Here is a 26,280-nt window from a genome sequence, read left to right on the forward strand (position 1 = left end):
AAAGTAAGTCAGTAATTATAGGCTATTCTGATTCTATCGTCACCTGTGTTCTTAAGAACCAGATTCTACTTTGGCAGAGATGATATGGGTATAATGCAAAAAAAAGGTTAAGTAAAAATAAACACAAATTTAAATTGGAAGTATTAGTATGATACCTATATATTTATATCATACAAGACTCTCCATCTCTCTCTGTGTATGTGTGTGTATATATATAATCTCTATATGTAGTCTATAGTCTATATAGACATATAGATATAGATGTATGTCTCTATGTAGTGTAGTCTGTAGTGTGTGTGTGTGTGTATCATCTTGTCTTAGCATTGTCTCCTGAAGGGCCTACTGTATGTGACCAGGGCAGCAGGATGGGGCATCCCTAGTACCAATAAGGTGGTCTTAAAATATGACTTGCCACTAAATGAAATTAAGTCTTCTTGGAGAAATGGAATGATTCACAGAGAAATAGCTGATTATTATCTGTGACAGAAAATACACAAGATGAGCCTAAAATATTTTGTCACGCCTGATAGCAAGAGAAGTATCGGACACTTCGAAGGACATGGCAGAAAAAACCTGAGAAGTCAACTGAAGAGGCTCTCACTAGCTAAAGATAAAATAATTTGAGCTTTCAGGAAAGATAACTGCAATTGATGGAAAGCCGTCAAATATGTTTAAATTCATGAGTTCATACAAATTTTAAAAAATAATTGATTACCTTCACAGGGATCAATGCGATTTCAGTTCACTGGAATAGGGATACGGAACCATTCATTACCTTGAAAACTGGCAAAGAATAGGAAGCAAGCCTTTATCTTGCCTCTTCTGTGAAAACTCTAACACTGGGTAACCAATAACTGGAAATTTTCTCTTTGTAAAAACATTTAAATTAATGAATGAAAAAGGTAGGGCTAGAAATCTTCATCTTGTAATCCTTAAAATGGATGGAGGTATTGATCAATAGCTGCTAACCTCACCAAAAGAGAGACAAGCAGACACGATAGGCGTCTTGAAAGACTGCAGCACCACCCATGGTCTTGCTGAAGAGAATCTGGATCCAGCCACGACTTTGTAGGAAATACAAAGGACAGAGGCATGAGTTGAAGTCCACCAAAACTGCAAGAAGCAAAATCCAAACTGTTGACAAGACAAATGCCCCAAGTTCTTCAACACATCCAGGAAAAGAAAAGAATGGAGGGGGAACCTGTCAATTAAAAGCAACTTAAACAACCTATCAAATTTTTAAAAATGGGTATCTAGAAATACATGCATACTCGAGTGGTAAAACTATGAAGAAATGTGAGGAAATTAGTACTTAAAAACCTAGGATAATATTTACTTTTGAGGGGATGAAAGGAGATGAGGTGCATTTCTGGATTATTTGGCAAGGTTGTACTCATTAACTTTGGTGTGGTTCCAAGGATTGTCACCTTAGTAACTTAAAAAAACACACACATTTGTTTTGCTGTTGTATTTTCAAATAAAAACATTAAAAAAATTACACTGAGAAATGATAAGCCATCCCCTTAATTCTCTATCCCAATTTCAGACATAAATGCTTTTAACATTTTGCTGTTTGCCTTTCCAGACTTTTTAAAAGCATGTGTGATACATGGATTTTACATAAATGAGATTATACTGCAGGTGCATTTTGAAGCCTTTTCACTCAGCAATATATTATGAACAATATATCTTTCCATGTCAAATCATACAAAGCAATCGTATTGATTTATGACAAAAAGGAATTATTTTTTAAAAATGTGTTCTTTGCTAAAATTTTCAGCAATACAGAAAATACAAAGAAGAAAAGCAGCACATTACTCATAATCTCACCATCCAAGAAGGAAATACTACTGTTGTAACTATGTGAGGTGATGAATGGTAACTAAACTTAGTGTGATAATCATTTTGTAATACATAAACACACATAATATGTTGTACACCTTAAACTACACAATGTTGTATATCAATTTTATTGCAGTAAAACTGGAAACAAAAAATCCCACCACCCACATAATTCAAGAAGTTTCTTTATATGTAAAGGTAGAGGATAAGAGAGAGAGAATTTTATGATTATTTACCAAAGTTATTTCAATTAAAGTATTGAATTTAAGTTTTACAGAAGAAAACATTAACATTAAACTGAAGTAATTTAGTTTCAGATAACATTTTTTTTTTTACCATTGGAGAAGTGTCTTACAAGACATTCCCTAGATTAAGAAAAAAATTAGGAAATCATTAAGAGGTTGAAGTTATGATATTTCTCTTGACTTGCGTTTTCAATTTTAGATGACTGCAATTGATTCCCTGCAGGGGAAAGATGAGGTAATTAGCATTTTAATCACTCCTTCTCCTTCTCCTCTCCCTCCTGATCTTTAAAAAAAATCTTTGTATTGCTTTTACTTTGTCAGGATTCATAACACTTACATTATGTTCCACACTAGAATTCCATCAATTGTTTGGGCTTAGCTCTGTATTTAAATAGCTTACTTGTACTTCTACCTCTTAACTTGGTGTCTTCTGTTCCTGAGTTGTTTTTAAATTCATTTCTTGATCCAGATTGGTTGAAATTTTTTTGTGTTGGGGGGAAGGATTCATGGGTTTTTTTACTCCCTTAGTTCTTTCATGCTTGAGACACCTACTCCTGGCTAGGTGTAATGTTCCAAGGTCATATTTTTTTCTTTCCAAACTCTGTAGACACTAGTTCATTGTCTTCTGACATTTAGGTTGTTTGGACATGTTTGTATCCAGCTTGGTTCCACCTCTACCTACTTGCATCTCCATGAATGATTTGCCTTTTCTGCCCAAATGCCTAAAAAATTATATTCCCTTAAAAGTTAGGAACTTAACCATGCTATGTCTTGATGTTTGTTCAAAGTAGTTTTTTTCCTGGCATACAGTAGAAGTTTTTCTCGGCAGATTTAGTTCTTTCTTTAAGAAAAACCTTCCTGTATTGTGTTTCTGAATGTGTTTTTTGTTGCACTTACTGGATTCTCTACACCAATTAGAGACACCAATTATTCTTATGTTTGATTATCTCTTGGTTCTCTTATTATCTTATTATATTCTCCCTAATTGCTTTACTCCCTCTGCATTTTCCCTTTGTATTTGCCATAATTATCTCAAGGCTTTTATGCATGCCATTAATTCAATTTTCAATCATGCCTTTCCTGTCATGTGGCATTTCTAATTTATATTAGGCATATAATGGTGGTGCTTCAGTTCTTGAATCATTTCCTTAGTTCTGAAATATCCTTTTCACTCTTCTTCTGTCATTTATCACCTCAATTTTGAGATCTTATTTTCTCAGGTTCATATTAAGGTCTTTATAGAGCATGACACTACCTGGGGGTCTCTTATAATCTTGGGGTTATGTTTTCTTCCAGACTAATTTCTCCAAAGTTCACCCATTATCTTTCTCCTATCCCTCCCTTTTTCAACTGTACCACATTTACATGATCACCATGTAATTTCTTTTCTCTCTCTCTTGTTTAATAGGGGCAGTTACAATCAGATCTTTTAAAAACTGTCATATAATATGGGTGAAGGCTCATTGTTCCCCTTCCCACCTTAATCTAGGATAGGTTATTGCCCTCTGTCTGAGCCAGTTTTTGTTCTTTACATTAGGTATTAGGAAATGGAGAATCTGTGATCCTGTTTTACTTTGCTATCTTTATTATAAAATCTTAGGATGGTTTTTGTAAAATGCTAATTTTATCCTGTGGCATCTTGCTTAAAACTCTTCAGTGGTTTCTTGTAGCTTTTAGGAGAAATAACTAAACTTCTTAACTTACATCTAAGATCCTTCATTATTTGATCCACCCACCTCCCTGGTCTCAGGTCTCCTATCATTCTCTACCTCATTTTCTAATTGATCATAGGAGGCTTTTTACTGAGCCTGGATCTGGACTCAGAATCCATCTCAACACAGAGCTTTAGGAAGCCTATTGGCCATTTGCTCTAGTTAAATCCCATTCATCCTTCAAAACTTAGTTCCAGTATTCTCTTCTCTGGGAAGCTTTCCCAGACTACTTCTCCCTTCCTTGTCCTCCAACAGGTACTTCAGATACCCCTCTTTTGTGCTTTTATGTTATAGTATTTATCATACTTAATAGTATTTGCCTTTTACAGTGTGGTATAATGAGTTTTGGAGACAGACTACCTGAGTCCACAAATTAGCTCTGCCACTTGCTATTTGTACAAGTTTGGAGAACTCTATGTGACATTTCTATGCCTGTTTGCTTACAAAAATTAAATAAGTTAATGCATGTAAGTCTTTCATTGAGCATATGCTCAATAAATGTTCATTATTGTTTTTTTATTAAAAGGAGCCATCACTGACAGCAGCAGTGCCAACCAGAGCCCCTACCTGGCCACTCAGGAGCTGTCCATGGTGCTAAAACAATGCTCTTCATTACAAGACAGTGTCTCCACTGTCTTACATTTAGCCCCATGTAAGGTAAAATCCATGGCTACATTTTTCCACTTTAGCAGTAGATGTAGCATCTGTTTCTCTCTTTCCATTTCCACAGTCACCATCCTAGTCCTGGCCCTGGTCAACTTATCAACTTCATTTTGTGTGACTGGGGTCAGCCTCCTCCCTGGTCTCTGTATCTCTGGACTATTTGATGGACCATGTTCACATGATTCCCCTCCAAATCTTTCTTTGTATCAAATCATGTCCCTACTTACTAACTCAAAAGGAATTTCAGAAGAGTTGAAACAAGTTAAATGGCAACACGAGGGAAAGGTTAAATGATAATATATCAGTGAGATGTGGGTGTTAAGCAACCAGTACAACCATTTGTTGAGGGAAAACAGTAGACTACAATATGGTTTTAACATCATTCGTTCATTTATTAAACGTGTAATGAGCACCTATTTTATGATAGGCCCTAGAGATATAAAAATTATGAAAACAGACCCTTCTTTAAAGAAGCTGAGTCTTGCAGGAGAGATAGCCATGTAGACAGATTGCAAACAGATATGCATTTGTATAAAGACTAGGGAGGGGACTGAAAATACAGAAATAGTATTGGGGTGGAAATGTGGGTGAATTTTGTCTTTTTAAATATACATTAGGGAATGAACCCTGGCATAAAACCTCAGAGGAGAGAGCAGAATCAAATTCCTCTGACACAGGTTACATACAGCTCCAGGTAAGCTCTTCTCTACTCCACTGCTGCATCTTCAGGCCACCAAAAAAAAAAAAAAAAAATTACTGGAATACAGAATCCCCAGATTGTGGCTCAGAGAAATCAAATAGGCCTTGACAAGGGCAAGGGGAAAAGAAATGGCATAGCAACCACATAGACCTTCTACAGCAAAATCGATGAGTATTTTTAAGTGCTTGTGATAATGAATTAAAAAATTTGGAGGAAATGTGTGTAATGGTACCCTGACAAATATCCCTAGCACCTCATTAACTGGCCACCAGGCTCACCACCCCAGTCATGTGTGTCAGGATTCTCCAGATCTAGTCGTTTCACAGTCACTACCTCCATGTGGTTGGTCCTTCTCCTGTCCCGTATCAAGAATCTTCCCCAGTCTTCCAATTCAAATCTTGTATTTTTTTAAAGCTAAGGACTCATGTTCTTTAAGAACCCTTTCTTAGCAAACTCTATTCTGTTCTAGTATAAATACTTGAAGGTCAGTTTTACTGGCTATAAAATTCTTGGCTCACATTTCCACTGCTTTGAAGAAGTTTGTTAGAGAAAAGTCTGTGATGCTTTAGCTTCCACCTGTCATTGGTTAATCTCATAGGCTCTACAGTCAGACAGATTTGGCTTAGGTCTGCAACACTTATTACCCATGTAACCTTTGAAAAATGTTTAATCTCAATAAATCTGTTTCATAATCTGTAAGATGGAGATAGTAAGAACATCTGGTAGGATTTTGTGAGGGTAAAACACATTGATACATGTAAAATGGCTTGTCACATTACCTAGGACATGTAAAGTGCTCAATACATGCAGTTGTGAACATCATGGTTTCTTGAAATTATTCTCAGTTGTTTCAGGGAAATATGAATCGATTCAACCTATAACATATATTCAATGTAGTCAGTATTTAACAGATGCTTTCTTAACCGTTCTAATTTAAGAACATGGCAAAGAAAAACAATATCCCATTACTAATATGTTTCCAAATGGAAGATACAGACTGGGTAAGATTTTATGCAAATTGGTAACATTTCTTATCCACAAAAAGTAGACCAAATTATTAATTTCTTTTTTACTCTTTATGTGAAATTGTAAACTGGTTCGTTTTTGCTCAGTTTTATATCAAATACCTATCTATGTTAATAACTAATGGAAGAAGTTATGTTGACCTCCCCATCCTAGCACACTTCCTCCTGTATTTAAGGCACAGACAAGCCAGCCTGATAATCTAGAGGGCTGAATATCACTGTTGTTTGTGATTGGTGGAAATGTTGCCACCCAATTAAGAAAAAAATTAAAAGGAAAAAATATATTCTATGTTCTCAAATATTAAGTAGTTTTCAAGGAAATAATTGTCTGAGTTTAGAAAGCTAATGCAGGTGTGATAATACAAACTAGAAAACAAAGCTTCTTATTACAACACTTTAAAGATCCTTTAAACATATGAAAGAAATAAAGACCTCCTCCCTCTCCTCCTAAAAACGAGGAAAACCTGATTTAGTCTAGTTCCACTTTTGAATTGGTTCTTCAAGTTAGTTAATGATAGTACTGGAAACATGGGATTCCCATAGATGAACAGTGTGACTGTGTCCTCCTAGCATAGACTGTGGTGTCATTTATCGGGACAGTGGAATACATTGTCTTGGTTTCTGGAGGGAGTTTAAAGGTTATTCAGTCTAATGCTTGAAGATCATCCTAACAATTACTGAGACTGCCCCCCTCACACAGTAGTCTTATCACATTGAGGAAGAAATTAACATTAATCGGATTAGACACTGCATTCACAAAGGAAAGAATGTTAATTAGGAGGAGAAAGAGGTAATGCTGTAGAAAGCAGCAGGAACAATATAAAACAAAGCGCTGTGGTAACATACAAACCAATGAAGTTACTAACATTGTATCTCCAGGTTAAGATTTCCCACAATGCTGAACACAAATATTAATATGATAATACTCTAATACTAGAGCTTTACTTCTGGGCAGGTCCCTAACACATTTATTTAGTCCAAGTTCATTTTACAGATGAGGAGGGTAAGGCCCCGCGATGGGGACAACTAATTTGATCTATGTCAAGAGCTCATGTTTTTACTTTGAGTAACACCTTTCTACTGTTGTACCTTTGATATGAATTAGAGCACAAAAGGGCAGTGAAGGAGATTAAGTTCATGGACTGTCAAGTCCAAATCTTGACTGTGCCACTAACAAGTTGTATGACCTCAGGCAAATTACTCTCTTTGGCCTTAGTTTCTTCCTCTGAAAAACCATAAAATCATAGCCCTCACTTCATAGGGTTGAATGGTTTGAAAGTGATAATATAATTAAAATCTATGGTGCATAAGTAAGTACATTTACTAAAATTATTTCCCCAAAGGTAAAACATCAAAGTCCAATCTGAAGAGAGCCATGTCGAGAGAGGAAAACACCCACTCTGTGTGGCTAGTAAGTTGAAGTAAAAAGGTGGGTTAGCAGGCTTCATTAATTTCCTTCCTTTACTTTTTCTCCTAATATACCAGTCACCTCTCCTCTTATCTGTGCTGCTGGGCAGCAAAGAAAAATCCAGACAAAATGTTTTTATTCATTAGATCATAAAGAGACTTGGTCTCTATAGTGCTGCTGACACTCTGTCAGAGTTAGAAAATATCAGTGATATTTCTTCAACAGTGGTGATAAGTGGTGATCTGCCACAATAACTGGTAGCCAGGCGGTGTAAAAGCTGAGACATTCATCAGAAGTGTTTACCCAGTAGAAGCCTTCACATGTCTACTGCTGTCTGCTTGCTTACCTGACACAGCCTAGTTTGAAAACACAGCGTTCTTGTAAGCTTTTCAAAGGATCCTTTGGTAAACAAAGGATATTTTTTTCTACATTGAATTCAGGTTGTCTTAAATTCTGTGCTATTTGATTTATTTTGCTCTAAAGAATAAAGCTAGGTTTCTCCCAGGAAGACCCTCACACATCATTCCATCCTATTTTTATTCTTGAGGATTGGGAAATTGCATTCCACTGGCTCAGGGGTGGGTAGCGTTTTCATGATCAGGAGGAATATATCTTGCCTGCCTCATCTTTTTCCAGAACGATTAACTTTTGTGGATGGGCTTTCCCTGTTTGGAGAAGTTGGGGTGGGGGCTAGGAGGCCGTTTGTGCAGAGGGAGCTTTGCAAGCAGTGGTTTGCCCGGAAGACCTGTGGTTTCTGCTGCAATGGGGATGAAGACCCTTTTCCTGCTGAGCTCCTTTGTCTACGTACATCTAGACCTCCATTCCGAGAGGCTGTCTTTCCTCCTGGGTTCATCTGCTGATTGCCACTCTTAACTCTCACCCCACCCCTCCTCCAAAACGGTTTATGAGTGCTCAGGACTTCCAAAGGACAATCGCAGAATCTAAGGACCAGGGTCGGACATTAGCGGGCCACCCTCCCGTCCAACGGGAGAACAGCAGTACTTTTAAGGAAGTGAGAACTCCCACCTCAGTTCTCCACCAGTTCCCTCTTGCTGCTTAAACCTCGCTCCCCGCATGGTTCACACCAACGTCCAACTCGGCCGGGAGCCGGGGGGACATAGTGAGGCACGGGGCAGCCACCGGGGGCCACCTCCTCCCCGGCTCGGCGGGAACTCGAGGAGCAGGAGAGGGGCGCGGCGGCCCGGGAAGGTGGGGAGAGCGCCTCCGGAGAGGAGGAGCCCCGGAGCCTGGAGGTCCCCGCGCTCCGCACGCCGGCCCAGCCCCGGGCTCCCGGGGCCCGCGCGCCCCGCCCCCGCGGAGGCCGCCCGCCGCCCGCAGGCTGGTCCGCCGCGGCGCACGCGTGTGCGGGCGGGGGCAGCGCGGCGCTCCGGGCCCGCCGTGCACCGCCGCCCGGCCTGCCGGCCTCACCCTGATGCCCGCGCTGCGGAGCCCGGCCGGACGGTCCCGTCACCATGCGGAGGGTGAGTGCGCCGTCGCCCCGGCGGCGCGAGGGGGCAGGTGGCCAGTGTGCTGGGGGGGCGTGAGGGCGTCCCCGGGACCCGCTCCCGGCCACCGCCAACGGCGGGAGAGCCAAGCCGGGCGGGCGGGGCTGAGGGCGGGAGGCGAGGCGGGGTCGGGGCCGCGGGAGCGGCGGCGTCACCCCTGCCGAGGGCATCCGCGCGCACTCCCTGCCGCGGCGCCAACACGTCGGGGCGCACTGCCCGCGCCGCCCTGGGGCCCAAGGGGGCTGTGCCTCGCCACCCCCGCCTCCGGTTTTTAGGGGAGCCCCTTCGTCGCGCCCCTCATGCCCGCTCGGCTTCTTTCACCGCTACTCTCTGCTCGGCGCCGCTCTCGGGAGCCTCTTCAACTTTGCCCCGGGCGTCGACTGGGCTCCGGGGCGCCACCCAGGGAGGCGGGCATCGGTCCGAGTCCGGGGAAGGGCGGGCGGAGGCCCTGCGGGTGTGTTTCAGGGAGATGGCCCGCAGGCTTCGCCTCGCTGTCGGCGTTTGCAAGGTGCGAGGGAGCGTGAGTTCGAGCTGCTCCGGCGGCCCGCGCGAGCCGCGCGCTGCCGGCGGGCCGGAACCTGTGCAGCGTCCCGGCGACGCGACAGGCTCGAGCGCGTGGCCTGCAGGGGTCGCTCTCGGGGTCGGCGGTTTCCTGCACAGCAGGTCTGAGGGGTCCCCGCACACCCCTCCCCCGGCTGGAGCTCTTAGCGGAAGAACGCCAGTCTTCAGACCGAACTGCAGGGTTTATTCCACCTCGAGGAACACCTGGGAGGTCGGTGCTGCCCCTCGGAGGCCCCGAGAGCGCGCGCGCCGGCCCTGCGCAGCTTGGTCTTATCTGTCTGGGGAGCTAATGTGCCCGAAAGTGTTGGTGATCGCTAAGTGACCAGTGCCAAGACGCCGTTTGGATTTTGATGTTGGAGGTGGAGACTGCTTTAATCAAACACAGGATCTTCTACTTACAGAGTAGAAGGGGGAGTAGAGGAAACGTGAGGACGTTCGAACAGGTCGCCCCGACACTTTCCCAGACCTGCTAAGGCCCACCCCATGACAGTAGGCTCCAAGGGAAGGGTGTTCTCTGAAGAGACAAACCTGAGAAGAAACGGGAAAAACAGAACAGGACGACTCCTCATCAGAGCCTGTGAATTTCTCAGGGGTTTGGGGTGGCCTTGTTACTAAGGCATGTGCGTGCCTTTTACTTTCGTCACCAGAGCCTTTCAAGAATTTCTTCCTCCCAGCTGCTAGGTCTCTTCTAAGAGAACTCTGGCCTGTCATTTTGGAGTTGGTACCAGAATTAAGTGTGCGTGTGTTTGGGGGGGCTGAGGTGAGGAGTGGTATTTGGAGGCATGTAGAGCAAGTATGAATTGGCTCCAGTTTCGTCTGGTAAATCTGCTGGTGAACTGACATGAAAATCCACCTGGCTTACCTTTTGGAGTTAGTCCAAACCTGCTCAGGTGTTTCTGGGAAGAACAGGATTCCAGCCAGGCTGCCCAGCTGGTTTGTTATGCGTGGCACTGGTGGAGCAGCAGAAATGGAAACTGGCAGGATAACCTGTGTGAACTCCAAATTCAGGGGCCGGCAATGTCCTTTTATCTTCAGTGCCAGGGAGATAATTAAGGAACAAAGATGGGATAGGATCTGTACGCCTAAGGAATGTGTGTTAGAGGGAGAATCAAGACTTGGAGATGGGTGGCATTAACCAGAGTATCTTAAAATGTGATTTGCATGACCTGCTTTAGGGTGAAAGAGATGGATGCTTGCTAGGAATGCAGATTCCTGAGCTCCACTTTAGATATATTAAATCAGAATGTCTGAGACTGGAGCTCAGCAATTTGCATTTTAAACACCCACCGCCACCTCCATAAGGCATCTGTATTAAGCACCTACTGTGTGTAGGCACTGTTCTTAGCTCTACAAGAACAGCAGGGCGATGATAGCCAAGAGCCTTGTTCTTTTGGAAGCTATGTTCTGGTTGAGAAATTGGACAATAAAGTACACATACCAGTAATTTTAGGTAGTGATAGTGCTATGAAGAAATAAAGCAGGATAATAAAGTGGGGAGTGGATCAGGAGTGAAGCCAGTATAGTTTGTGTGGTCATGGAAGATGTTTCTAAGGGGTTCACATTTAAACTGTGAATTACGTGATGAAAGAAGTCAGCTCTGTAAAGGGTCATGCAAAAGCTCTGAGCAGGAGCAGGCTTGGCCTGTGTGAGGAACAGAAGACAGCGGGGCTGAAGCAGAGTGGAGTGCGTGTGAATGGGGAGAGTGGAATGAAGCAAGGTTGGAGATGTAGGTTCTGTAGGGCCTTTGTTGGCCGTGGTAAGAAATACTGATTTTTAGCATAAATGCAGAGGGATGCCATTTAGAAGATTTTAAGGAGAAAGAAAAGAATGTTGTGCTCCAGTTTATTTTTTTGAAGATCACCATTGCTAGTGTGTATAGAATGGATCATGGGATGGAGGTGGTAGTGGTAAAAAGAGACCACCTTTGTGTGCAGAAGTGATGGAGCAAGGTGGAAGGATAGGTGGATTTTGGAGATTGAGTCCACTGAACTTGCTGGTATGGGAGGAAGGGAGGGGGAATCCTGTGATGAACACCTAAGGTTTCTAATTGTTGGGGTGTGTGGGAGAGAGGATGGGGGGACACAGACACACGGAAAGAGAGATGGAGAAAAGAAGGTGGTTAGGCCTCAGGTGGAATGCCCCCAATGATAATGGAAATGGCTAACATTTAGTGAACATTTACTGTGTACCTGGTACTGTGGCACATGTCTTAACAAGGGTCCTGTGAAATAGTAACTGTTGTCACCTTTTTACAGATGTGATAACAAGCTCAGAAGGGTTGAGCATGTTGCTCTAGGCCTCTCAGCTAAGTGTTGGAACTGGGATTTGTACTGGTTTGCCTGACTCCAAAGCCCTGGCTCTCACCATTATGCTCTCTTGCCTACACGCCGCCTGCTCCTGCCCCAGACTGTTTCTGGTTCTGGAGAAGCAGACAGTTTAGCAGTTTGGCAGCTGCATGTGGCAACCTTCCAATTGTTGTAGTTCAGTAATTGCAGAAGGAGGGCAGACACACTATTAGAATAGAAAGTAATTACTTTGATTTGGTGCTCCTGAATGAACGGGAAGGTGCATAGGGAATGTACAAAATAGGAGCACATTATGTGGGTTTCTCTGAGGGGAGGCTGAAATGCTGCATTATCGCTCTGCCCAGTGGTTTTGAGCCTCATGTATCATGACTACCAGAGAAGCCACACGCTGGATTCGTCCTCCACCTCTTCACTCAGCTAGTTAACGTTTTGTTCTTTATTTTAACATCCAGAATGAGCTCTTTCCTTTGCAGAACCAGCAGTTTCAGAGGATTGGTTACATAAAAAAAATTGTGTTAGAAAGAGTCAGAAATCAGTTGTGAAAAATAAGTATAATTGTAGCTACTATTGATTGCTTTCTCTGTGATAGGCCTGTAGTGTCTCCCTGCATGTACATAACAACCTTTAAAGTAAAAATTAATAGGTGATACATTTACCTAATATAAAATTTAAAAGATAAGAAAAACTCCTATTCTGTTGCCCAGCTGTCTGGTTCCCTTTCCCTAGAAGTAATTGATGTTATACCCATTTCTTGTGCCCTTTCAAAAATAACGTATTCATATACAAGCAGTTGTATATTCATACCTTCCCTGTTTTTTTACACACAAATGTACATGTAAATGTAGCATATATGTGCGCTTTGCTTTTATCCCTTGTACACAAGATGAATATTTGTAGATCTACCTGGTTCTTCTTATGGCTGTATATTGGATACCTTTGTATGGACATACTAGAATTGTTTTGCTATTATCAGCAGTGCTACAGTGAGTAATCTTACACATACATGATTCTACATGTGTGTAAGTATATCTGTATGATAACTTTCTGAGTCAATTGTTATGACTATCTTTACTTTTCTTAGGTGAAGCAGCATAGATAGTACAGGGAGATATATTTATCTCCAAGTGTAGTACAGACTTAGAGCCAGGTTGCCTGGGGTTCAATCTTGACTCTGCCATTTACAAGCTGTGCAAGTCACTTAACCTTTCTTTGCCTCAGTTGCCTGATTTGTAAAATAGAGGTAATTATAGTACCTACCTAATAGGATTGCTACAGGGATTGTATCATTTAATTTTTGTTGCATAAAATTTATTGGCATAAAGCCCAGTATTTAGTGGCTTAAAACAGTAGCTATTGTACTCAGCTCCTGAGTCTGTAGGTTGGCTGGTGGGTTGTCTTGTCTGAGCATGCCCAGCTGAGCTCTGCTGGGTTCTCTCTTCTTCCCTGGTCACCTGGTGGGCCAGCTGGTATCTGGAGGGTCTGGAATGGCCTCCCTCACATGTCTGGTAGTTGACAAGTGAGTTCTCTGCAGGGACCTCATTTGGGATGGCATGTGACCTCTCATGCTCCAGTTGATGAGCTCAGATTTCTTCCCATGGTGGTCTCAGAACAAAGAATGGCAAGAGAGGGCACACCCTAGAGCACAGGCGTTTTTCAGATCTCCGCTTGTGCCAAATTTGTGTTGTCTTACTGACCAAAATAGCCTTATGGCCCAGCTCAGAGTCTCCGTGGGAGGACACTCTCCAGGGACAAGGATCCAGCAAGGGGAATCACGGCTGCCATTTACACAATCTGCCACAAAATTTGAATAAGTTAATATTTGTGAAGTGACTAGGGTAGTTCCAGACACATTCTAAGTCCCCTATATTTGTTAAATTGACAAAAGAAGATATTACCAAATTGCCCTCACTGTACACATTCGGGTGTGAGAATTTCTATCTTCCTGTTTCTTCTTAACATGTACCAAAGTGATTTATCCGCGGAGAGGCAGGTGTTATCCATGGGGAGGCAGGTGTTGTTCCCCTTTTGCAGATGAAAAAAAGTGATGTTCAGAGGTGTTAAGTCGTTTTCCTGATGTTACAGGCCGAACAAGAATGTGTCTCTGACGGTAGGGCCCCTCAGCTTGGCTTCCCACTCTCGCTAGAGGTATGATTTCTGTGTCCCAGAGGCTCCCGCCCACTGCTCTCCTGCCACCCTCGCATTTCATGTGCCTTATTTCTGTTTCACGTTTGGATTGTATTAGGTTGGGAAGGATCTGTCAGTCTGTGGAAGGCTTTGACATGATTTTGATTTGTTTGGCCCAATGAATTCAAAGTGTCCACTAAAGACAGTGGGGCTCTATTATATCTGAGAGGAGATGATAAAGAGAAACTTACTACTTTACCTCTTAAATTGACAGAGTAGATGAGTTGGGCCTTATCTTGCTTATTCTTTCTTCCTTTCCATTCCTTACCTCTTTTTTGCATCCTTTTCCCCTTTGTAATCCAGGAATTATATTCCCCAAGGAACAGATGTGAAGATGGGAGACAGTATTTCTTAGTAGTTTAGAACTTGGTCTCTGGACACAGCCTGCCTGGATTCAAATCCAACTTGGCTACTTACTGGCCTTGCGACTTGGGTTGGTTAACATGGGCTAAAGGGTTTTTCTGAGATCTGAATGATAATCTGTTCAAAGTGCTTCATTCTTATTATTACATAGTGGATTACTTTTGCTTCTGTCTTCTCTGCTTCACACCCCTTCTCCTCCAACCCTATTCCTATGCCCTTACATATGTCTAATGTTTACTGAGACTTTACGTGTAATTTAAATGCCATACATGTAATTAACTTATTTAATCCTCACAACACACCTATGAAATAGTGCTGTTTTTATTCCCATTTGCAAGTGAGGAAGCTAGACACCGAATGGCAAAGTAATTTGCCCAGCATATCACAGCTAATAAATGATGTAGCAGGGATTTTAAACCAAGCATTCTGGCCTTGGAGTCTGTTATTCTTAATATTTATGCCAAAAAAAAAAAAGAATGGGAGTTTGGGGGCTTAAAATTGAGAGCTTTTGCTCTAGGTAAACTGCTGGTGAACTCATATGCAGCCTCCATCCTTGGCAGCCCTGGGTATACACAGCTGTGCCTTAGACCGAAAATCCCAACACACAAAAATACAAACTTCCAATTCTTTTGCCAGAAGCCTTTCCACCTCAATCATTGTAATCTTAACAAGATTTCAGGCCTTGTGCCTCCCTTGTAACTAAAGTGTGATTCTGTTGAAGAATACGTAGAGCTTTTTTTAAGGTTTGAAAGTCAAGCTAGCTAGGTTTGAGTCTTGCCACTTCTTGCTCCTTTTGATCAACTGCTTCTCTGGTAGCAGACTGTTTGCCAAAGCAGCAGGAAAATAAAACAAACACTGCAGATAATATGTAACTCTCTGAATTTAGAACTGTGAGTGTCTTAAAGCTGAGGGAAACAGCTGAGGCTGTTTTGTAAGCTTTGGTTGGCATGTAGACTAAATGTGATGTGTTAACACTTATCAAACAGTATTTAAAATGAGCCTCCTACTATGCGCTAGTGAGTAAGCTCGGCGTGGCCCTGATCTCCTCTTTGAGTTTGTAGTTGGTCTGAGAAGATAGCAAGAGTTCTGTGAACTGTGATATGTACTGTGGCAAAGGCAGAACAGGCTGCCAGGTGACTGTGGTGGGAGTTCATTACCTCTCCTGGGGGGTATATAAAAACCTTCCCCGGGAGACTGTTAACCTGCAATGTGAAGGGTGAGTGAGGGCAGCCAGGCAAAAAGGAGGAGGACTGCATTGAACAGAATGTGCAACGGCGGGGGCGGGGGGCAGGAATGGCACATTTAAGGAAGTGAGTTGAATTCAGAGTAACTGAATGTATAGAGTGAAAGGGACTGATGGCAGCAGTTGAGACTGAAAGGCAGCGAGAGGCCAGGTCATGAAGGGCTGTGTAGGTCATGTTGAATAAATGTCCTAAGGGCAATGAAAAGTCAACAAGAAGTCACAAGCAGATTCTTGGAAATCATGCGTTTGTTTCAGAAGCTTCCTTTGACCACAGGGTGGAGCATGGTGGAAAGGCAAGACTAAAGGTAGGGAGCTGGTTAGGTGGCTCTTGCAGTGATCCAGATGACCTGGACTGGGGAGATGGCACGGCGAGTGGAGAGATGTATTCTATGCAAGAGGTATTTTAGCAATAGAACAGGGAGGAAAGGGAGGTAAGGAGTTCCCAATGACAGACACCCAGGTTTCTGGTTTGGTGAAACTCCGTGTATGGTAGTGCCATGAACTAAGATGTAAAACTCTGGGGGAAAAAACTGAGGAGTGGGGCTTGGAAAGATGTATCCACCACAACTTAAAAAAAAATTACTAAGGTAAGCTGTAGTATATTTATAAAATGGCATACTACTCAGCCATAAAAAGAACAGACTACTGTATATGCACAAACATGGTTGAATATCAAGCTAGATACAAAAGAGTACATATTCTTTTTGGATGAAATTCTAGAACAGGAGGAACTAAATTATGCTGATAGGATTCAAAACAGTAGTTGTTGTTAGGGAGGACCAGGAAGGGGCATGAGGGAATTTTCTGGGGCAATGGAAATTTTCTGCTTCTTGATAGGTATGTGGTTTACATGGGTCTATTTATTGATCAGACTCGTTGAACTGTATCCCTGTGTGTAAATTATACTTCAATAAAAGACTTAAATACAACAACCAAAAACCCAATAGAGATGGAGCTTTTCCCCTCCAACTAGAGAGAGCTTCTACCCTGAATTTAATTTACTTATGTACTTTTTTCCATATGCGTATATCCTTAAGTAAGATACACAATTATTTTGCATGTCTTTAAACTTTATATATGTATATATGTATTGTATATACATAACACACACACACATGCCAGTGGATGAGCGTATGTGTTCTGTAATTTGCTTTTTTCATCAGCATTACAGATGTGAGATTCATCTGTTCAATACCAGTAGCTGATTGTGCATTTGTAGAGCTCAGTATATCATGTTCTGGAATACTGCATAATTAAGTTATCCTTTCTCTTTTTGCCATATATTTAGGTTGTCTCAAAGCAGTGCTGTTATGATTTTGTGTCTCTACTTGTTCACGAGGGCTCGGGCACTTAGGGGCAGAGCAGTGGGCCGGAGGATAAGCACACTGTCACTTCTACTAGCAATTGCCATACTTCCTTTAAAGAGATTTATCAGCAGCTTATGACTGGCCTATATTTTTACCAAACACTTGGTACTTTCAGACTTTAAATTTTCTTGCAAATCTGACTGGTGAAATATTATTATGGTTTTAATTTGTGGTTCCCTGAGTACAAGTACAGTTGAAAGTATTTTTACATATTCGTTGGCCATTTGGGGTTCTTCTGTGAATTATCAGCTAGTGTCATTTGCTCATTTTTCTTTTGTATTGTCTTTTTCTTGCTGAGTCACAAATATATTTTTCCAGTTTGTCATTTTTTTTAATGGAATATTTTGGTGACTTTTAATGTTTTTGAGGTTATTGTTTAATTCCTTTGTAGTTTGTGCTTCCTGTTTCATAAGGAATCTTTCCATGTCTGCAGACTAAAGAGAGTCACCTGTGTTTTCTAATAAGAGTTTAACTTTTGGCTTTAACATTTAAGCCATTAATCCACTTGGATTTAAACTTAATGTATTGAGCAAGGTAGTGTGATTCAGTTTTTTTCCCCATAAAGGTTATTCCAGTACTTACTGAGTGCCCATCCTTTACCTACCAGTGCATAAGGCCACCTTTGTCATGTATTGTTTCCATATATGGATGGGTCTGTTCAGATCTCAGCTACTGCTTATTTATAGGAAGCTTTGCTATCAGATAGGTAGAGTCACCCCACCTTGTTGTTCTTCATTATGTTTAGATGTTTTATTCACTAATGTATCTAGAACAATGGCAGGCCCATAGGAGGGGCTCAGTATATATCTACTGGATGACTGAAGAAATCTCATCTGGCACTAACTAAACAAATGGTCGTGCAGTTCCCTGACACGCTGGATGGTGTTTTACCTGTGGGAAGAGGAAGCAGATGCAGTCGAGGACACTGTCTCTTGCTCCCTTTTCCCTTGCTCTCTGTTGCCTTTGTCCCTTCTCATTCAGACCAGAATCATGAGGGATGAATCCTCAGCAAGCCCAACAACCACTACGCTGTGTGGTACAGCCTGCAGGTACAAGGCTTAGTCAAAGTGGGATTGCTGCTAATGTCACCTTGGGGGATCCTGAGCACAAAGGTAGATAGCTCTGTGAGGCCTTTTGAAGTTTGGCTGAAATCTGGGTCCTTAATTAAGCCTTGGAAATAGGATGGGCATGGGTCATCTAAAATTAGGTCTTTTATGCATTTGAACATCTTTATTTTGTGGGCTAGTGTTACTTTGAAATATACTTCTTTCTGTAGTGTAGTTCTTTGCATGTTTTGTTAATAATAATAAAAAGAACCACCATTTACTTAATGCTTGCCTACGTGCAAGGCCTTGTGCTAAGCACTCTGCATATACATACATATTTCACTGAGTCTCCAAAAACACCATTTTATTTTTGCCCTTTTGCACTAAACAATATTTATTCGTTCTTTCATTCATCTAACATTTTTGAGCCCTTGAGCTAAGTTAGAGTCTAGGGTTGCCAAAATGTACAGCTCCTGAGCTCCAGGAACTCAGTTCAATAGGGAGCAGACTTTTAAAGAAATAGTTACCATGCAGTGGTAGTTGCATTTATAAAAGTGTATCCAAAATACAGTATAGAAAAGAGCATGCATAACTTTGAGGGGCAGAAGAGATGAATTGTGGTGTCAGGGGAATTTAGAAAGAGGGTTTTAAATAGAACATGCCCTTGAAAACACTCTTGAAGGCTTCTCTCTTCTCTAGCTTGATCGGACCACTCCTGCGTTCCCCATCTCACCTTCTCAGTGAGCGTGACTTCCATCTTTCTTTGTTTGTCAGTGGCTTCTTGTCACATGACTTCCTCCCTTAACTGCAATTTTTAAAAATAAACTTTTTAACAATTTCATTGAGAAATGATTTACATATTATAAAATTGGCCAATGTTAGGTATATAACTCAATGAGTTTTCATAAATTTACTGAGTCAGAACCCTCATTTAAAATAGTAGTATTAACCCCATTTGACAGATAGAAACTGGGGCTTGGGAAAAGTGTCATATCTGTGTGCACCCAACTAGTAGCTGGCAGAACTGGAATTCAGACTAATGTAATGGCTTGTTAAAGTGTATTCAAGTTTTCAACAGGGAAATAAGACCATGGAGCCCTTCAGTATAAAGGGCCCTTCTTTATCACCTGGAAATCTAAGGACTAGGTATGTGATAAAAAAACAGAAAATGTTGTTCACAGAGGGTTTAGATACAAACAGTGGGAAAGAGGGCTGGGTTAGGTGTTGTTTGAAACATAGTAAAATACTTTGAGTTGAACCAGTACATACAACCAGCCACACATCAAACACTAATGTCAAACACTTAAAAAAAAAAGACTTGAATCAATAATTAATGTTTGTGATAAAGCCACAACTTAAACTTGTACTTGTGATGCTAATAGTAAACATGCTGGTTACTTTTATTCTAAACCATTATGCTTATTATTTGGCTTTCCAGGATATTTATAAACACTGATTCCCTAACAGAGAATATTTTCTTATTCCTACCCCCGAGGCAAGCTGTGACATGGAACAGTCTAATAGGCAGTTCAAAGGAGTGAGACTCCCCTTTTTCCAGTCTAAATTAAGGGGATTGAAATGTTCTGACAGGTGAATTAGTGAACTAGTCCAACAACAACAGCAAATGCTTTCTAATTTGTATTGCCTTCAGGGATTGACAGACATTAGGCTGCTGATAATGGGCCAGAACTGTCTGGACTCTGATGGCTGCCCTCCTGCCTCCAGTGGAAAGGAGGACAGCCACTCCTGCCATTCTTTGAATTTTGCTCTACATACTCTATTTCTGGGTTTTGAATATTAATGCTAGGAAAGTGGCAGCAGTGCTTGAGATATTTGTTAACAGGGTTAAGCTATCCTCTCCTCAATAATAGGAAGGCTCAAACACAGCCCATGAAGAGGGCCTGCTGGGTTAGCATGTCTGGCTACCTCTCTGGGCATCTGTCATTCTAATAATGGAATTCAATGTGCAGAAGCCCTTCCCTGCCCCACTTCTGGATAAGGAAACCATAGGAGTAGTCTCCGTTCAATATAGGGACACTCAGGCAGAGGTAGCTAAACTGTGGTACGCTTTGTAGGTCAATAGCAAAGAAAATATATTTGAGATGATTCCAAACTCAGTATTTTATTTCATATTCAACAAAATAAGGATACATCAGAGTCAGTTTCCAGGAAGCAATCTAATACCCTCCCTAAGGCAGGAATTGACAAATTTTTTCTTTGAAGGGCCAAATAGGAACTGCTTTAGACTCTGTGGGTCATGTGGACTATTGCCAAAAGTACTGAACTCTGCCACTGTAATGAGAAAGGAGCCATAGGCAATACATAAAATGAGTACGTGTGGCTGTGTTCCAATAAAACTTTATTTATAGACTCTGAAATCTGAATTTCATATAATTTTCACATGTCATAAAATATTACTCTTCTGATTTTCTTTCAATCATTTAAAAATGTTAAAACCCTTCTTAACATAAAAACATTAGGTTGCTGGATTTGGCCTGTGGAACATGATTTGCCTAGAGCATTAGGGATTCCCCTGTGTTCCAGATATGTCTGCAATTTGTTTTCCATATGTGAACGAGCCTCTTCTGCCACAGCCCATCCTCATACTCAGTGGGTTATGCAGAGCTCCATGGTCAGAAAGTCAGAAACCCATCTAAAGCAAGATATTTCAGACCCCTGATTGCCTCACTTTCTGCCTCTTTGTATACACACACACACATTGCTACCTACCTTTATTTAGTGTTTGTGATGCTGTTTCCTAATTACAGGGGATCTTGTTCCTATCCTTCGGGGTCCTGGAAAATCACATTAACTGGAAACTGAATTATGTGTTGAAATAAAAATAAAGCAACTGGCATTCAGCAGAATTTACAGAAATTAGTAGTGAGGGAATGGACATTGCTTTCTTTGCAGAAATGGATGCACTTGTTTTCTTTATCTTCAGGAAAATTCTCATTACAAGTTATGAAATGAAATTACTTGAGACCATTACATGCTGTGTATTCTACAAATTTATTCAAGTTCCATTTGCATGGATTTGTTTGTGCTTGTAGAGTGAAAAGTGGTTCATTGGGATGCAGATGATCTTCTATGGACACGTGCAAGAATTGTCCGGCCCCCTACAGTTAGTAGTCTGTTGGTTGCGTGGACACTCTGTGAGCTGAGATTAGAGTTCACCAGTGCTCAGAAATTTGGTGTTCGAGTAATGGTGGAGGGGAGACTGTTACAGTGGCATCTGCAGTGGGGTCTGACGCATACAGGCTTGTGCCCTTGGGCCACTCTGAGCCTCATTTTCCTCATCTGTGAAATGGAGAAGACATAGTTTATGTGGAGGGGCTTTTGCAAACTCTGAAGTGCTGTCCATATGAAAGCCATTGTGGTTATTTACTATGTCTGAGTGCAGTCTGTTGTCCATGGTTCACAGCCCTGGCTGGGTATTAGAGTCATTTGTTGGAGTGGGGTGAGGGTGGTTTTGGGAAAATACAGAATCCCAGTCTCACCCCAGACTTACTGAATCAGAATTTGTGTGAAAGGCTTGGATCTAAAAGTCCATATTTTACAGGTTCCCTAGGTAATTATGATGTGTTTGGGAGGCTCTGTTTTGTTCATAAGCCACAGTTGATGGATTTAAGAAAACAAAATACTTCTCTCTTATTCCTAGCTTGGACTTTTCCCCCTAAAAGTTCATTCTGTTTGTCTTCAGAGACAATAAGGAAACCAGCAGATAGAGGGACAAGAAGACTGGGAATTATTTTCACTGTCTTCTTGGGAATGTCTGTTTCATCAAATGGAAATAGAGGGAGAACTGGTGTTTGATGTCCAACCCAGTGTATAAACCCAAGAGTGTTTGTCGTCCTCTGACTCTCCCTCCGCAGCCCTGGGATTTACAGTGTTCTGTGGGCTGAAGCATGCTTGCGGAAGAGAGAGCATGAGAGTCAGACACCATGAACGTGCAACAGACTGACAACATCCTTTCCAGTTTTGCTACTCAGAACTCATCATTGAAAATGTTTCTTTGAGTTATTTCTGGAAATAACACAATTGTAGTGTTGGCACATACAGATCACAGACACAAAAAGAATCTCAGTAGTACCAAAAAGACAAACTAATTCTGAATTTCTCACATCGTCTGTAATGCCACTAATTTACATATGAGTAACTGTGGATTCCAAGTGAGTGAAAGCATTCATCCACCTCCACATTGGCAGCGCAGATTGCTTTCAGCAGTAGCACTCAGTAGTATGTGCATATTCACAAATGCTCTCTTCTAGTATTTTTCAACTTCCTAATGTTTGGGAGCCATACAAAGTATTGCCCTGTTTGCAGAATTATTTCCACAAATATTAAGTATTTGCTTTTTTCCATATACCTTGTCACAAATTTACATAAGACAAACTCCCCCTGGCGCCCCACAAATCCTTATCGCAGAGGTTCACAGGCATGGTGGAAAGATGGTTATGAATATATCACAGCAGAAAAAGTTACTTTCATATTAATTATATTCATCAAATCATATTTCCAAAGTATATTCATTATAAAAGCAGGGAATTATATTAAGTGATGTATTTGATCTGTGCATAGCCTGATCTTTTATTCCATTATTTATCATAATTTATCTGTTATTATTTATTCCATTTATATTTTATTAATTTGCTGTAGATATTACTTTGAAAGTAAGTAAATGCTTAACAAATATTCAAGGGACTTAAAGGGGTATATCTTCTCCCTGCAGTAATGTTAGCTATGTTCATACCTATTGCTCAGCTTCACCTGTCTCCAGAAGATGACTTTGGGTGCTGAGTCCCCTCCCTGTGGCTCCAAATTGCCAGAGAGGAATTTTATCAAAGTGCTGAATACCTCTACCTTTCGTCTCCCAAATGTTCCTCAAACTCAGTATGTCAAAAGTGGAACTTATCTTCTGCTTTCAAGCCTGATCCTCTTCTTGGGTTTCTTATTTCAGGGGCCCCATTGCTGTCTTCCCAGGTGCTGAGACTTCTGTCTTTGATGTCATCTCTCTTTCTGTCTCCCAGTCCCAAAAGCAGCTAAATATTGTTGGGTGAATCTTGTCTTCTTCCCCTTCTACTGCCACCCTCCTATTTTTAGATCTTTGTTTCTCAAACCAGGACTCTTAAGGGGCTCCATGCAAATGTTCTTGGGGATTTGAGTGTTTGTCATCACAAGTTTTACATTTTCATGTGCAGGATAATCTAACAAAATTAGCAGGTCCAAGTTTGGGGTCCTCAAGATTGTAACTGAGTTCTACTGATTTTAATGTCCATGTTGGGATTATATTTGTATGTTGGCTTTAAGTTGGTTCAGTTCTTCTCAGGGCTCTCATGATGCCCCACTTTGTCTAGAACTCCTTGCATTGTTGTAACTATGTGAATCTAGCTTTCCCAGTGGAATATGAGATCTTGGCGGACTGAGACATTGTTTGCCTTATTTTTATATTCCCAGGACCTAGCATGAAGCCTGACACATAGTAGACACTTATCTTTGTAGTTGTTATATATATGTTATTTTGGAGTCTGCCTTTTCCCCCCATACACATTCCCATGTATGACTATAATTATTTTAGTATTTGTGTAGTATTTAGTCATGTTGATAGATGAAATTTGGCTGAAACCATCCCCTATTTTTAGACACTTGGATTATTTTCTTGTTGGCTATTTGAGTTGTATAGTTAAAAACATCTTTGAACAAAAGTTATTTTTCTCTCATCTACGCAGTTTTCTTGGGAATCCCTTAATGAAATTACTAGGTTAGAAGGCGCAGCAAGCAGTTGAATTCCTTTTGTAAGTGATTCTAGGTGGTGGTGGTGGTGGTTTTAATGAAGAGAGTGGAGTGGGTTGTAATGTACGATATTTTTTCATATGTCCCTTTCATTTTCAATTAAATTCTCTGATTTGGAATCAAACTAGAAAGAAGAAATGATTATCGTTGTCCTCCTGCCACTGCACCATCGTCATTGCTTACTGGGACCATTCTCCCTTCCTCCAGTCTTTCTATCTTCAGCAATGTGTGAAGCACATATTACTTCAGCCCAAATTGTTTCAACAGGCAAATCCAATCATTTAATCCAATCATGCTGAAAATGTAGCAGAGGCTTTCCATTGCCTGTGAGAAAAAATCCAGCTACGTTATCGAGACACACAGAGCCCTTCAAAACACCACTTGTGTTTCCCTTACCAGGCTTCTCTGTGGCTGCTGCCCAGATGCATTCCCTGCTCACCCCGAAGGCACTATTTTCAGCTGGGAATGTACTGGCTGTTCCCTCCATCTGAGATGAACTCCCCAGCGCCTTGCCTGCCTGGCACGGCTGTACTCATTCCTCAGGACTCAGCTCAAAGGCTTCCGTGCTGCCCTCCTTCCAACCCTGTTTCTCGCCTCACCCCCGTTCTTCCATAATTGTTTCCATGCTGCATTAAAGATGTTGTCACCCATTTCAAAGCTCTTTATTCATTTTTTCATCTTCTCACTTAGGTTATGAGCTTGTTAAAGGTAGGAATTTTATCTGTCATTTTTGTAACCCAGCTTTTAATACAGGGACGAGTGCACAGCTGGTCCTCAATAAACATTTTCTGAATGAACAGAAATGTTATTTTGGTATGCTCATTTGTAAATAAGGAGACTCCTTTGGGTAAGTCTCCTTATTTGTCAATTGAGAATCCATTTGTGGTCTGTATGGTAAATCTCAATTGTCTACAATATCGATGTGTTAATCCCCCTGCCCTTAGCTATTTGGTGTTTTTAAAAAGTGGGCAGTAGTTGTGTTTTTTTTTGTATTTTTTTTTTAGTGATTTTTTTTGGTATCATTAATCTACAATTACATGAGCAACATTATGTTTACTAGACTCCCCCCATCATCAAGTCCCCTCCACATACCCCATTACAGTCACTGTCCATCAGCCTAGTAAGATGCTATAGAAGCACTACTTGTCTTCTCTGTGTTGTACAGCCCTCCCCGTGCTGTCCCACTATGTTATGTGTGCTAATCATAATGCACCTTTTTCCCCCTTGTCCCTCCCTTCCCACCCATCCTCCCCAGTCCCTTTCCCTTTGGTAACTGTTAGTCCATTCTTGGGTTCTGTGAGTCTGCTGCTGTTTTGTTCCTTCAGTTTTTTTCTTTGTTCTTATACTTCACAGATGAGTGAAATCATTTGATACTTGTCTTTCTCCACCTGGCTTATTTCACTGAGCATAATACCCTCTAGCTCCATTCATGTTGTTGCAAATGGTAGGATATGTTTTCTTATGGCTGAATAATTGTGTATATGTACCACATCTTCTTTATCCATTCATCTACTGATGGACACTTAGGTTGCTTCCATTTCTTGGCTATTGTAAATAGTGCTGCAATAAACATAGGGGTGCATAGGTCTTTTTCAAACTGAGCTGCTGCATTCTTAGGGTAAATTCCTAGGAGTGGAGTTCCTGGGTCAAATGGTATTTCTATTTTTAGTTTTTTGAGGAACCTCCATATTGCTTTCCACAATGGTTGAACTAGTTTACATTTCCACCAGCAGTGTAGGACGGTTCCCCTTTATCCACAACCTCTCCAACATTTGTTGCTGTTTGTCTTTTGGATGTTGGCCATCCTAACTGGTGTGAAGTGATATCTCATTGTGGTTTTAATTTGCATTTCTCTGATGACTAGTGATGTGGAGCATCTTTTCATGTGTCTGTTGGCCATCTGAATTTCTTCTTTGGGGAACTGTCTGTTCAGCTCTGCCCATTTTTTATTTGGATTATTCGCTTTTTGTTTGTTGAGGTGCGTGAGCTCTTTATATATTTTGGATGTCAACGCTTTATCGGATCTGTCATTTATGAATATATTCTCCCATACTGTAGGATGCCTTTTTGTTCTATTGATGGTGTCCTTTGCTGTACAGAAGTTTTTCAATTTGATATAGTCCCACTTGTTCATTTTTGCTTTTGTTTCCCTTGCCCGGGGAGATATGTTCATGAAGAAGTTGCCATGTTTATGTCCAAGAGATTTTTGCCTATGTTTTTTTCTAAGAGATTTATGGTTTCATAGCTTACATTCAGATCTTTGATCCATTTCGAATTTACTTTTGTGTATGGGGTTAGACAATGATCCAGTTTCATT

General features: G+C 41.3%; 1 protein-coding gene across 5 annotated transcripts in view; it reads left to right on the top strand.

Annotated features, from left to right (window-relative positions):
- Positions 1-8,684: 8,684 nt before the first annotated feature.
- TMCC3 (transmembrane and coiled-coil domain family 3) overlaps positions 8,685-26,280 on the top strand; it is a 271,029-nt gene continuing 253,433 nt past the window's right edge. For 3 of the 5 annotated variants that reach the window (XM_036891128.2, XM_057486505.1, XM_036891135.2), the window contains exon 1: positions 8,685-9,076. In XM_036891128.2, the coding sequence (XP_036747023.2) occupies positions 9,068-9,076 (9 nt within the window). In that variant the 5' untranslated portion in view covers positions 8,685-9,067. Of the gene's footprint in view, positions 9,077-9,528; positions 9,873-14,091; positions 14,113-26,280 lie in introns of those variants that run through there. The other 2 variants (XM_036891125.2, XM_036891140.2) reach the window with 2 other exon arrangements.

Source organism: Manis pentadactyla, chromosome 10, assembly GCF_030020395.1.
Source record: "Manis pentadactyla isolate mManPen7 chromosome 10, mManPen7.hap1, whole genome shotgun sequence".
NCBI classification, from domain to species: Eukaryota; Metazoa; Chordata; class Mammalia; order Pholidota; family Manidae; genus Manis; species Manis pentadactyla.